The 14,610-nt window shown below is 38.1% G+C and overlaps 1 protein-coding gene across 2 annotated transcripts; it reads left to right on the top strand.

Annotated features, from left to right (window-relative positions):
- Positions 1 to 1,463: 1,463 nt before the first annotated feature.
- nars1 (asparaginyl-tRNA synthetase 1) lies at positions 1,464 to 14,597 on the top strand. 2 transcript variants are annotated; one of them, XM_067484408.1, is made up of 15 exons: positions 1,464 to 1,623; positions 4,416 to 4,498; positions 4,922 to 4,987; positions 5,270 to 5,362; positions 5,517 to 5,606; positions 6,556 to 6,634; positions 6,818 to 6,888; positions 7,243 to 7,329; positions 7,678 to 7,899; positions 8,163 to 8,362; positions 8,919 to 9,054; positions 9,186 to 9,299; positions 11,189 to 11,320; positions 12,371 to 12,502; positions 13,804 to 14,597. In XM_067484408.1, the coding sequence occupies exons 1-15, from the start codon at positions 1,581 to 1,583 to the stop codon at positions 13,933 to 13,935; spliced, it is 1,680 nt and encodes a 559-aa protein (XP_067340509.1). In that variant the 5' UTR covers positions 1,464 to 1,580; the 3' UTR covers positions 13,936 to 14,597. The 2 variants fall into 2 exon arrangements, with proteins under 2 accessions (XP_067340509.1, XP_067340508.1); XM_067484407.1 differs by lacking the exon at positions 1,464 to 1,623 and adding an exon at positions 2,845 to 3,016.
- The last annotated feature ends 13 nt before the right edge of the window (positions 14,598 to 14,610 follow it).

The raw sequence follows: 14,610 nt of genomic DNA on the forward strand, positions 1-14,610 counted from the left end.
CTGTACAATGCTTTGTTGTTGCTTTTTTGTTGTTTTGTTAATGCTTTTCTTGTTGTTGCTTTTTGTTGTTGTTTTGTTGTTGCTTTTCGTTGCTCTTTTCTTTTCTTTCTCTACTTTCCACTCACCCCAACTGGTCAAGGCAGATGGCCGCCCACCCTGAGCCTGGTTCTGCTGGAGGTTTCTCCCATTAAAGGGAGTTTTTCCTCTCCACTGTTGCCTAGGGCTTGCTCAAGGGGGATTTGTTGGGTTGCTTCTACATACTTGTGTAGTCTGGACTTTATTCTGTAAAGTGCCTTGAGATGACTTTGTTGTAAATTGGCGCTATATAAATAAAGTTGAATTGAATTGAATTGAATTGAAGTATGTGGTGTTGTGACACAAGTCCAGGAGGGAGAAGATCTGATCTGGGTTGATGTTGCTTCTGCTGTGGAGGGTCTTGTCCTCTTCTAGTCTTTTCCTAGCGACTGTAAGGGCATCGATGGTGGGGATGGTGGTAAAGAGGTCATCAGTATCCAGTTTCAGCTCTCTGAGCCTGGCTGCAAAATTCTCTGAGTTCAGTGTGTTGTGATCAGTGTGTCCAACTAATGGTGATAGGATGGTGGCCAAGTATTTCGCAATTTGGTCTCTTTCCAGCTTTTTTGAGCAGCCTATAAGCTTTTTCTTGTAATTGCTTGTGGGATCTCTTTTCAGCTTCTCATACAGCACGTGGGATGGTCGTCTAAGAGCGTGGTTACTTTATTGTGGTAATTCTCAGCATTCAGGACAACTGTGCATCTTCCTTTGTCGGTTGGCATAATTCGATATTTTGTTTTTTAGCGAATGGACCGACGTGGGCAAAAGTGTGTGCGGAAAGTGTGTGTATCTGTGGAGGTACACAGTTTCTTACCCTATTCTGTGGACTTAATTTTTTATCAGGTCAATTGTGGAACCTGGAATTAAGTGTTTTATCATACAATGACCTCTGGAGTGGATACTTCTTGAACCAGCCCGCCTCTAAAATATGTTTACAGCCTATTGTTGTTGTAATACTGCATCTGTTTCACTTTCTGTCCCATGGTTTTCAATATTATGTTCATGACTAGCAGTGTAGCATTTTAATAAATTGCATCTAATAAATAGTAAGACCAAATATAATTATAATTAATTATAATTGAGTTTTTTCAATAATCTCCGCACTGCTCCATTCGACTCATATTCAAAGCAATTAAATTATTGCGTCACATTTTTATACCCTTTTGTAAATGTTAGTAAAACATTCACTTTATTTAATTTTTTTATTTTCCCAAAACAGATTTGTCAAAAGTGCGGATTAGCCGGGGCGTAACCGAATAGACTGACAACAAACACCACCAATCAGATTCACTATTGTAGAAATGACATTTCCACGCGCGCCAATCAGTGCTGGCGAAAGTACCGAAACGTCCACCCCACCGAATGCAGCGGGGCTGACGCAAAGTTGCACGTCAGCTGTTGAACAGATACGTGAGGCTGGCAGTAGCGTTTGAATTTAATTTCCATTTTTTAAATAAAAATTGTATTGTTTTGCCTCCCAAGGGGACTGTTTCAGCACATAGGCTGACATGGCGACGGAGATAACAAAAGGTGTTGATGGAGTCTCAGTGGGTAAGGTCAAATCAGCTAGTTATGGTAATTCCCAAAGACGTGTGTCCTGAATATAGCATCACATTCAGTGATGTTAGCAATTAGCACCTAGTGAAGATTTCTGATGTTGCGAGTATTGTTCAATATTCATTCTTACAAGCAAGTATAAAGAAATTACGAAACCTATTTAAGTTAATAAAGTTCACAGATAAACTCAATGTGAGACAGACTAATATTTAGCCCTGACAGCTGTCAGTTCATATTGCAGCGACTAAGGGGCTGCGTCAGTCTATTCCCTGGCTTCTCTGATCCACTTTGCTTGGTAATTTTACCGACAAACAGACCACATAAGACAGTCAGTACGCAAGTACTATACTTTAGTCTATAAAACTGGATGTGATTTCAGTTTTGCCGTTAACCTGCCACGACGAACCGAGATGGTCTGGATCCACCCAGAGACATGTGCTGTATTTAGTTAGGTCCATATTTTTAACTATGTATTAAATCATGGCTGTGTAGTTTCACAAGTCTACCAGCGTCTTAGCTGTACACTGATGTATTGACTGTGAGGCCATATGGATGATTCCCACCAGCTACAGTTTTATATTCATAAATTCGTGCTGCTGAGTAATGGTTACTATGCTAAGTATCTTGCTAGTTAAAAGTGCGTACTCTCTGTTTAACCAAAACGCATTTCAACTGTGATGGGTAACAAAAGACTTGATATTTATGCATCTAGCTTTTTGTAATTACATTTATACTGCAGTTAATCATCAGAATTCTGATTTTAGGATCAATCACCATTCTGGACACTGACCCTAATAGAAACTTCAGTATCAAATCTAAACCATGGAGGTAAAAAGGTTGTAGGGCTTTCACTACACATTTTCTCTCTGCTCTGAGACTTTCATTAACGCTGTCCTCACCGATTCTGCTCCACCCTTGGAATATTTGCTGCAGCTGCCCAATTTTCCCCGATTTGGATTTATTTTCTGAAATTATTGGGTCATATTTTTTTATACCCTTTTGTACATTTTATTAAAGTATTTACTTTATGTAATTTTGTATTTTGCCCAAAACAAATGTGTAAAAAGTGCGGATTAGCCGGTGAGTAACCGAATAAACTGACAACAAACACCACCAATCACATTTTTTGTTGTAGAAGTGACGTTTCCACGCTCGCCAATCACTGCTGGCGAAAGTACCGGAACGTCCACGCCCACCGAGCTGCGGCAGGGCTGACGCAAGGTTGCATTTCCGCTGTCGAACAGATACGTCAGATCTGTAGTAGTGTTTGGTTTTTATTTTCATTTTTTGAAAAAAAAATATTGTTTTTCCTCCTAATCGGACTGTTTCGGCACATAAGCTGACATGGCGACGGAAATAACAAAAGGTGTTGATGGAGTCTCAGTGGGTAAGGTCAAAATCAGCGTATTCAAAGCTAGTTAGCTATGGGAGCTCCCAAAGACACGTGTCCTGAATGTAGCATCATATTCAGTGATGTTAGCAGTTAGCACCTAGCGTATATTTCTGATGTTGCGAGTATTGTTCAATATTCATTCTAACAAGCAAGTATAAAGAAATTACGAAACCTATTTAAGTAAATAAAATTCACAGATAAACTCAATGTGAGACAGGCTAATATTTAGCCCTGACATCTGTCAGTATATAGTGCAGCGTCTAAGGGGCTGCGTCAGTCTATTCCCTGGCTTCTCTGATCAACTTTGCTTTGTAATTTTACTGACAAACTGACCACGTAAGATAGTCAGTACGCCATGTACTATACTTTAGTCTGTAACACTGCATTTTGTTTCAGTTTCGCCGTTAACCGGCCACAACGAACCAAGTTGGTCTGGTTACACCTATAGACGTGCTGTATTTAGTTAGGTCCATATTTTTAAGGTCCATATTTTTGACTATATATAAATTCATGTGTGGTTTCACAAGTCTACCAGCGTCTTAGCTGTACACTGATGTATTGACTGTGAGGCCATATGGATGATTCAGTGCCCACAGCTACAGTTTTATATTCATAAATTCGTGCTGCTGAGTAATGGTTAGTATGCTAAGTATCTTGCTAGTTAAAAGTGCGTACTCTCTGTTTAACCAAAACGCATTTCAACTGTGATGGGTAACAAAAGACTTGATATTTATGCATCTAACTTTTTGTAATTACTTTAATACTGCAGTTAATCATCAGAATTCTGATTTTAGGATCAATCACCATTCTGGACACTGACCCTAATAGAAACTTCAGTATCAAATCTAAACCATGGAGGTAAAAGGGTTGTAGGGCTTTCACTACACATTTTCTCTCTGCTCTGAGACTTTCGCTGTCTTCACCGATTCTGCTCCACCCTTGGAATATTTGCTGCAGCTGCCCAAGTTGAAACCAACACAACCAAATTCGTTTTTTATATTCAGAGAACATAACTTAAACAGATACAAGTGTTTGGTGATCACATGATATGTCCTTTTGAAAAGCGAGATTTTCAGCCTTTTTTCTGACTCGGACTCTGACATTTTATTTTGTAGAACAGATTTGAAGTTTTATTTAAATGAGATTAAATTTGCACGCAGTAGAGGGAAAGAACAGAAAGGGGGTGTTATGCAGATAAAAAATCACAATGAAGGAAGTTAATCTTTCACATCATGCTAATATGATTATATTATCAATCTTCTTTTAAAACCTATTTTAAAATATTTTCCATTGTTATATTTTCCAAAAGTTTCCATTAAAGAACATGGTAATGTTATTTTTGGTGTATTTTGTAAGTAACTCTCCTGAGACTCGCTCTGCTTCTGTTTGTCAGGTGAGGTGTATGTGTCAGATAAATGTGGCAATGACCAGGACGGAGATGGCACAGAGCAGAAACCTTTCAAAACCCCTCTAAAGGTAAGCTGCCATGAGGCCTAACATACTGCTTTTGATTTGATTTTAAATAGAAACTGTTTTCAGGCATTTTTAGATTTAAGTTTATGGATATAATTATACACAACTTATTGCTAACAGCAGAAATGGTGCCTATTACAACTGGGTGACCTGGCATCACACTGCCTTTTATCCAGCTTTAGGAATTCAAGCCATTTCACAATCATTAGTGCTTTGTGACCTCTGTGGTCTACTAGGATGATTATGCAGCAGAATTGACCCATATTTAAAACCGATGCAGTTATCGACTGTAAATTACTCATCAGTTTATCACTGTTGTTGTTATTTTTTGGGATACTAGGTGGTATTATAATAATAATATATATTCTATGGGTTGATACAATTGCGTTTATATCCCTGTCACCAACTAATTGTATTTCCTTGCAGGCTTTGCTGTTTGCTGGTAAGGAGCCATTCCCGACCATTTACGTAGAGTCACAAAAGGAGGGAGAGGTCAGTATTATTATTATTATTATTATTATTATTATTATTATTATTGACTTTAGACTTTATCATATCCTCTTGCTACAAACATTGGAAAAATATGTGAAAAAATCCTTTTAATATGTTACATAAAAATGCACTAGACATTTTTTATTCATCCAAAAATGCATCTGCAGTTACCTGCCATCTCTTAATGGAAAAACTGAAGCTGAAAGACACACTACATATTGGTTTTATTTAACAGTAATTCATAATAATTCTCTCAACATGTACGTTTATCACCTTTCTTAGCGTTGGGCAGTGATCTCCAAGACACAGATGAAGAACGCAAAGAAGGCTTTTAACCGTGAGCAGATGAAGAATGATACCAAAGATAAGAAGGAGGTGGGTCTTCCACAGTTTGCTTCATCTTACCCCTGCTAAAAACCTGAAAGTCTTGATTTTTTTTTTTTTTTTTTGAGCAACTTTGTTCAAGATGTTTTTTTTTCACAGCAGTTTAAGCTGTAGTGTCTGTAAATGCTCCGTGTTTGTTGTTAAGGCAGAGGACAGCGAGAGGAGAGAGAAGAACCTGGAAGAAGCCAAGAAGATTGTCATTGAGAAAGACCCCAGCCTGCCAGAGCCTGAAGTGGTGAGTCTCTCTCTTAATAAGCTTTTTGATATTCTCACTGCCAGGCAATCACAGAAATTTTAAATTTAGTGATTTTTATCGTAACCCTTAATCACACAACATCACATCACTGCAAGAGTTTCAGCTTGCACATGCAAAGCAGGAAGTACATAATATAGGACCACTAGCAGATTGTGGAAATATGTCCCTGCGTCAGAACCATGTGTCATGTTAACATGAGCTGTCAATTCACCACCCTTTTACACTACAAGGAAATTAAAAAAAATTTAAAAAAATGCCCTTTGTGCTTAAATTAGCAGGCTAGGACTGCTTTTATTGAATAAATAGACAAAAACAGCTGAGTTTTTTTGTTTAAACAACAGTAAAATTGTCAGGTAGTTGCAGTTGTCATCAGCAGAAACACAACTATAAATCAAATGGAGCAGTCGGTGTAACTCATATCCATGAACAAATTCCATTACTTGTGATGTCTGCCGTCAGCCATTTCTGGGAAGTAGCCTATTTTTATTTTTTTGGTGTACATTTGCATCGCATATTTGGTCTTAAACTAATTTAAAGTGCCTTTAAACTAGTTTATACCTGTGGACACCCTAGTGTACATTTCCTCATAAAGCATGTGTTATTAATTAAAAAAGCTAACGTATGCGTGGTCACACTAAAACACTCAAACAACCAGTTAATTTTATAGTGTAAGTAATATACATAAGTTAATTTTGAAATTGTTTTTTTATCTTCCTTTCTTCCTTTTTATGGGTCTATGGTCATAGAGCATATTCATACTGTATTAATGAATAATAAGAAAACTTTATCATTACAGTTAGGGCTGTTTATATTGTTATATACTAGTTGTTAACAACTTGCATATTTTTGTCTGTACCCAAACCTGAATACATGTGATCTAAACCTGAATTAATGTGATCTAAGGACTAGTGGTGACTGCGTTTTGCAGGTTAAAATTCATCATCTGGAGCAAAAGAGAGGTCAAAGGGTCAAAGTGTTTGGATGGGTCCATCGTCTCAGGAGACAAGGTAAGAAGCATGAAAGTAAAAGTATTTGGGTTGAAAATGTTGTTCTTAACTATGCATTTTAAAAAAAATAATGGGATCAGATCTTTACATCTTTATATCTGCAAAAGATTTGTCTCTTTATATATGGTTTCTGTATATTTATTTCTAATTTTTTTGTTTTTGTTTTTCTTTTGTCTGCTGTAGGGAAGAACCTGATGTTCATTGTGCTAAGAGATGGAACAGGTTTCCTCCAGTGTGTCCTGTCTGACAAACTGGTAAAGCTTTATACATTACTTGCCCATTTTACATTGAGTTACTAGTCTGTGCTGTCTTTTTGTCGTTGTTTTTTTTTTGGCCATGTAACAATAAAAGCTAAGATAACATGTTCATACTTCAGTTTCATTTAAAAAATTACCAGAGTAAAACCACAACACTGACAGACATTAAAGCAGGGAATATGAAGCATTTAACTACAAAACCTAAAGGAGAATTAAATGCATTTGAGATAGGCATATTTTATATTTATTCTAAGTAGTTTTAAGGTTTCATACATTCAAGTGACATTTGTCTCTTGAGTGAGGTTGTATTTGCAACTAAGTGTCACTAATGTGTTTTCTTCTTGTCTTCAGTGCCAATGCTACAATGCCTTGGTGTTGTCCACAGAGAGCACTGTGGCTCTGTATGGGACCGTGACTGCTGTTCCCGAAGGGAAACAGGTAAACACACCTGCTGTACTTATCATCACATGCAGTACATGTGTGCATGTGCAAAGGAAAGCAGGAAGGAATCACACGAAACCAAGAAAACGAATTGAGCCTGGACTTTTCAGTTATCTTGGCTAAATTTAGCCCTAAATAATTTGAAAAGCTGTTTAAAATTTAGCTGAAGTTGGCAGAAGCTACAAAACCAGTTTCAGTTAAGTTTGGGACAAGGCTAAAGTCCCATTTCCATTTTCCTCTTCACAATAGCATTCCCTTTTTAGATGACTTACTAGACTTATAACCATTAAATCCTAGGCAAGTTGGGCCCGTAAAAAAGATCATCTACTTGTCATTTTCTCCCAGGCACCTGGAGGCCATGAGCTGCACTGTGACTTCTGGGAGCTGATTGGCCTGGCTCCGGCAGGTGGGGCTGACAACCTGTTGAACGAGGAGTCAGACGTGGATGTCCAGCTGAACAACAGACACATGCTGATCAGAGGAGAGAACGTCTCCAAGATCCTGCGGGTCCGATCAACTGTCATGCAGTGCTTCAGGGACCACTTCTTCAATCGCGGCTACTATGAGGTGAGGTGTCCTCACTGATATTTTATCCCAACTAATAACTCATGACTGATTGCTGTCTGATTTTCACTTTCATTATCCTAATCTTCAGTACAGTACAGACTTTCTGAAACTTTGCATGTACGAATTCAGAGGTGCTCAGAACATATTCAGGTGGAGCCTCACAGCAGAGACAGACATTTTTTGCAGATCAGAAAGCTCGAACCTCAGGATCGGTGGCTGTGTAACCATTGGTGGGTTTATTGCTTGTGTTAAATTGGGTGTAGATCACTCCCCCAACTCTGGTGCAGACTCAGGTGGAGGGCGGCTCCACACTCTTTAACCTCAACTACTTTGGAGAGGAGGCGTACCTCACGCAGTCCTCCCAGCTCTACCTGGAAACCTGCATACCCGCATTGGGCGACACCTTTTGCATCGCCCAGTCATACCGGGCTGAGCAGTCCCGCACCCGCAGACACCTGTCCGAGTGAGTACACTGTCCAATGTGTTCAAAAGTACTAAAACACACAAGTTCAACATTTAAGTAGTAGTATTTGTGTTAAAAAAAAACAAGATAGAAATTGTTTTAGTATTATTAAAAGCTGGTGAAGCAGCAGAAAAATGCACTCTGGGCATCAGTGGAGGTTATTTAATGAAAAAAAAGTAAAGTCTAGGAGGGAATTGTGATGATCTGGTCTGATCAAATACTTTTAGGTAAAACGATTTACCTACAGTATGGTTGTCTGTTGTTCATCAAAATAATTGTCGACCTTCTTCTCACTCAGCCCTACATCTGTCACGTGACAGTAGAGTAAAATGGTCTTCGTAGTAACATCAAGTGATTGAGCATAACTAAACTCTGTGGATGTTATATAGTTGTATGATGACAGGCAGTTGGGCTGCATATAAACGTCATTGTATGCAGCACTTTGTTGTGTGTGCATCGACAATATGCATCAGTTTTTGATACGTATTGAAAAGTGAAATGCCAACTATAAAAGTACATTAAAAAGGTCCACTTCTATTGATTTTTCTGTTTTCAGGTATACTCATATTGAAGCTGAATGTCCCTTCATAACATTTGAGGATCTGCTGAACAGGCTGGAGGACCTGGTGTGTGATGTAGTGGACAGAGTGCTCAAATCTCCTGCCGCCCAGTTGCTCTATGACATCAATCCGGTACTTCGCAATGAATTTGTTTATGGAACAAACCTTTTTGTGTGTCTGTTGTTTCAGTTTCCATCTTATCATTTTGATCAGTTAATTAGTTCTGAAACAACTTGATAATAAAATGTTGATATTTTTCCCAGAACTTCAAACCCCCCAAGAAGCCGTTCAGGAGGATGAACTACACTGACGCTATTGAGTGGCTCAGAGAGCACGACGTCAAGAAGGATGATGGCTCCTACTATGAGTTTGGAGAGGTAAGGATCATTTACACACGTGCACACACACACACACACACACACACAGGTTTGTAGGTCTCATTGCCATGATGTATTCCCTAAACATTACAACAAAATGCCTAACCCTAACCTAAATCCAGTTCTAACCCTAAAACCTAATTGTAACATTCATACAGGACTTCAAACTTGTTACAGCTGGCAAAATGTCCTCACTTCACCCAAGGGCTTAACTTGGTTTTGGCCATAACTAGGTAGTAACTACAAGCATGTGGACACACAAATTTACCATTGGACCATCAGACTTTCTGTTTATAACTCAAGGCATTATACAACTGTCATAGGCTGTTTGTCCCCACATTTATTATATAGTAATTCAGAGTACGTCGTTCAGAGAATGGAAAAGTAACATTATGGCATTTTCACTGTTAAAGTGGACAACATTCTATTCTGTATTCTGTTCTATAAAAAGAAACGCAAACTTTTATCCCGCAAGTGTCCCAAATCCTACTTTTAAATGTCCCAGACCTACTAACCAAGGTTCCAAATTAAGTACCTTTGACATTAAAAATAGTCTAATACAGTATCTTGTTTCAGTGGCTCACACCATCAGTGTTCTGCTAGTTATTCACTTTTTCTTTTATGAATGAAAACGTTCAATATGTTGTATATGTTAATGTGTATCAGTATCATCAGTTTTCCTTACTATAGAGCCTGCTTTGTTTAGTTATCAATGTTTGGTTAATCAACACATCACCTGAAAAGTACACGTCTGATTGACATTTGTGATGGAAATTTATTGTGTATATAGAATTTGAATACACGTTAGAGAATTTGATAGTTTTAACACTGTAACAGCTAAAAATTTAGTTTGATTTATTTTTAATTCGTTACCAGCAGGTTTCTTAATCACTTCATAGTCACAATTATATCGTAATCTTTAGTCTATTCAGCTCTGTTTTTGGGGTATAGCCGTTAAAAGCTCAAAGATTAGCTTTATGTATGTGTAATAAACTGGCTAGAGTAGAACTTTATATTAGGAATGATTAATTAGCCAGCAACTTCATGTTTTTTTTTTTTTTTAATTTTGTCCAACACATTTAGTATGTCAGTAAGGACTGATAAATAAAATCTTCTGTCTGCACTACAGTTCAAAAGCAGCACAAAAAACACGTGGACTCAATATCTCCTTTAGTTAAATGGAAACTAGGTGAAGTTTAAGAAGAATGAACATGAAATCAGTCACTATCACTGATCCGGGTCCTCCTCTGTCTGCTGCTGATGGATCCTGCCTGGTTTATGAGTGTGGGGGCTGCTGTGTGTGTGTCCACCAGAGTTTGTGGCACATTAGATTGAATAGTTGGCAAAGTACAGCACATACATTCACCTAACTTTGTAAACTAACATGTTTGTTGGAGATGGGGATTCGCCAATACGCTTGTGGTTGTTGTGGACAAGACAGTGTTTATGATTGTTTAAGGAGGTTTTTAATAATTTACGGTGTAGTTGAGGAGTATGACTTTACCTGGTCTCTCTGCGCCCTTTCTGCCGCAGGGACACTTGTCTAACCTTAACCCCCACTCATAACTCAGAGAGAAGAAGCTATATTTTCATATTTAATCTCAGCGATGTCAGCGAATTAATATCCCAAGTCAAAGTAAAGATATTTATATTTTTGTGCTCTAGTTAACCATTAACAACAAGGTGCAGGCACTGAGCAGTAATTTTCTTTATTTTGAAAGTTTCCCAGATCCTGAATAATTGTGTCCCAGGCACTGTTTTTACTGTTCCTGGGACAACAGGACGTCATTAATTTGGAGCTCTAATAGTGCCCTCAATATGATGTTTAATTCCATGTTTTCACTTGTCTGGTTCCTTCTTTGTCATTTGTCTCCGCCTGTCTCTCCTAGGACATCCCTGAGGCTCCAGAGAGGCTCATGACAGATGCCATCAATGAGACCATCCTGCTCTGTCGTTTCCCAGCTCAGATCAAATCCTTCTACATGCAGCGCTGTCCTGAAGACAGACGCCTCACTGAGTCGGTACGAAACTCGATTATTTGGATCAGTGACTGAGCAAATAAACAGAAAATATGTCAGAACTGGTCTTATGACAGCCTGAGCAGCCATAATGTCCATCACGTTAAATGAATTCCTTCCTATCATGGCTGTAAATCCCAGGTTTCATCACAATATAACTATGTATCTGTGCTCTCAGTCGAGAGAGAGAGACAGCGAGCAACATGAGATTTGTACAAAATTAAAAGGTTACAATTTTATCAAATGTTATACAGCTTTAAGCCCCTGTGTTCCAAATAAACTGCTACTTACTACAAATAAGAACCCACCTTTGAAAGTAAGCGCCTACACTGTCATGCCCTGTACAAAAACCTTTATCATTCCTACATTACAGTAGGAGTTCATGTAAAACTTCACGTTCTTACATTATGCCTCATTAACAATATACTTTTTAACACAACTTGCTGCCGTCGTCAGTCGAGAGAAAAAGCTTTTTGTCACAAATATTCTACTCCTTACATGTTTTGCTACAGAAAGTCCCTAGATTTCCTTCAGTGTGTCTGTGTGCATCATTTTAAATGCGATTCTTCATTTTGCAGTCAGTGTCAATAAAATGGCACATCAGTTACGTTGGCTTCTGCAGTGCATGATGTCCAGCCATGTGACTGTAACTAGACTCAACACTCAGTATTTCAATTCTTATTGGCATTCTTTGCAAATAACACTTGTCCATCTGTTCATTGTTTTTTTTTTTTTTTTTTTCCTGATTTCAGTTGTAGAGGTTGGGTTGCACTTGTCCAATTTTGGAAATATAAATGTCCATATAAATGTCCCTCCATTTGCATCTGTGACTTTTTTAAATGTGTGCATCGATCGAGATGGATGAGTTTTACCACCCCCACTTCATACAAGCGGCTGTCTCACCCACTAATGCTTCTGAAATTACAACATCCATTTATGTTAATTTATAAATGTAATTTATGCTCCGTCTGTTTATAAGTAGTCTAATCGAAAACAAGTGCAAGAATTACTATGCGTTGACTGCTAACGTTCACTGACTGCTTCATCTGACAGGTTGATGTGTTAATGCCAAATGTTGGTGAGATTGTTGGAGGCTCGATGCGTATCTGGGATGCTGACGAGCTGCTGGAGGGATACAAGAGGGAGGGAATTGACTCAACCCCATACTACTGGTACACTGACCAGGTAAGACAGAATTGACTGATCCTGAACTCTGTTGGGGTCCTAGGCAAAAATGTATGCGATGTAAAACCAATATGCTTAAGATATAGAAAATACAATAAAACACACACCACACTGCCCATAGCACATGACAGTTAGACACAGCTTTCATCAGTTGCATACAGAAAACGTATTGTCCGAGTTAGCTGATTAGTTGCAGCCTGCTAGCTAAGCTAACAAGTGGACTTCTGGTGACTCCAGCAAAGCTGGACACATTAGGCTGCTCTGCTAACTTAGTTAGTTAACTTAGCTCATCTTTAAATGTCAAAGTAAACAAGATAAATAATCTGATACTATTGAAAGATCTGTTATTCCACTGTCTCTTCATTTTGATACACTAGCAGCATGAAGCTAACGCTATTTAGTTTATTATATTAATTCTTTATTGTGTCCACTGCTCCATTTACCACTATCTTGCTTTTTCTCCTGTTCTTCGTTTTTTCACTCTCAGAATAAAAACTTCTCTTCATTTTCATCAGCTGGTCATTAGACCTGGTTGTTTACACTGAATCATACACTACCTTGCAATGGAGTGAGAGTAGGGGTCCTCTTAGGGAGGTCTGCAACTGGTAGTGACATGGCAAACTTTGCACACAGTCAAAGTTGTTGTATTGACTGTGTGTAAGTAGATTTAATTTTGTCAGCTCTCGGGGGGGGGTCCCTACATGCCTGGGGCCCCAAGCAGCTGCCTCGCCTGCTGGCACAGAGCGACTCGGATGTAGGGCTGGGTGATATGTCCAAAAAAATAAAATATTTTATTATGTATATGTTTTCAGTGTTAAGAAAGATTCACAATCTTAATAAATGTCTTTTTCTGTCTATATGAACTCAAGACATACATAAACGTTCCTTTAGTAATTTGGGCCATAGGAAAAAACCTTACTAACTAGACTGGTTCTCCTTTTACATACCATAAGTATTATAGAGTATAACACCAGGAGCATCTGTGAAACCAACAGTAATGGTTGTTTTTTTCATTTTTCACAATTCAAATTAATAAAATGAATTCAATATATCACCCAGCCCTAGGGATCAGTGTTTCTTTTCCCCAGTCATGAGAGGAATAACGTTGTAGTTGCTACAAACAAGATGAAGGTCTGCTAATGCATGTTTTCAGATGTCTACACATTATGTCTGAAATGGGAGAGCAATAATCAACATGTGTGGATTCTTCACATCTGTCAAGAAGTCACCCGGTTGTGTCCATTTGGTCTTATTGTATTTGTTTCAAAGTGTTAACTGGCTGCTGTCTGTTTGTATTGCAGAGAAAATATGGCACGTGTCCTCATGGTGGCTACGGCCTGGGTCTAGAGCGTTTCCTCACCTGGCTGCTGAACCGACACCACATCAGAGATGTCTGCCTGTACCCTCGATTCATCCAGCGCTGCCGGCCCTGAACAGACAGACACACACTTATACACACACATGTTCTGTTAGCATATGGCAATAAAATCATCTGGTAAATCAAATAACAAAGAATTCAATATTTACTGCCTGCAGAGTTCATGTCAAATTTCAAAACAAAACAGAAATCGTATGTCCCAGTACATTCTCATCAGCCCAGACCTTAATCGTAATACTGATCATTTTTGCCTCTGCTGATGATTGATGGCTAATTATTTAATCAGTAATAAACACTAGTTTCATGTGATTGCACAGTGTACGCAAGACCTGGAATAAGTGGAAAAAATTGTGCTAATGCTAAATTATGTCCACCTTAAATTAACTTGTTCTTCTTCCATTTGCTTTTTTTATGAAGGAAAATCCAGTGTAAACTAAATTTTATTTTATTTTTTACTACGTTTCATATGTCTACACTTTTTTTTATTTCCTGGTATGTATTCATTTCTATAAAAATATCTTACAAACTCATAAATTTTAGTAGGTTGGACTTCTAGCCCCTGATGTTGATTTAAAAATTAAACGGTCACCTTTAAAAAATAAGTCATTAGACTGAGGAAGTAAAACAAAGTCAAAATAAATTTGATGCCAAATGTGTATCAGCACCATATTTCTCACATTTTCTAAAAATGTGAGACAAACTTAGCCATTTTCTCATTTAAAAAAAATAA

Source organism: Channa argus, chromosome 18 (assembly GCF_033026475.1).
Source record: "Channa argus isolate prfri chromosome 18, Channa argus male v1.0, whole genome shotgun sequence".
NCBI lineage: Eukaryota > Metazoa > Chordata > Actinopteri > Anabantiformes > Channidae > Channa > Channa argus.

What these genes read in the sequence shown, in the direction of transcription:
- nars1 (XM_067484408.1), top strand. Translation starts at nt 1,581, where the DNA reads ATGGCGACGGAGATAACAAAAGGTGTTGATGGAGTCTCAGTGG. An exon ending in CTGTTCCCGAAGGGAAACAG is followed by an intron (nt 7,330 to 7,677) that starts GTAAACACACCT and finishes ATTTTCTCCCAG; the next exon opens with GCACCTGGAGGCCATGAGCT. An exon ending in TGCTCTATGACATCAATCCG is followed by an intron (nt 9,055 to 9,185) that starts GTACTTCGCAAT and finishes TATTTTTCCCAG; the next exon opens with AACTTCAAACCCCCCAAGAA.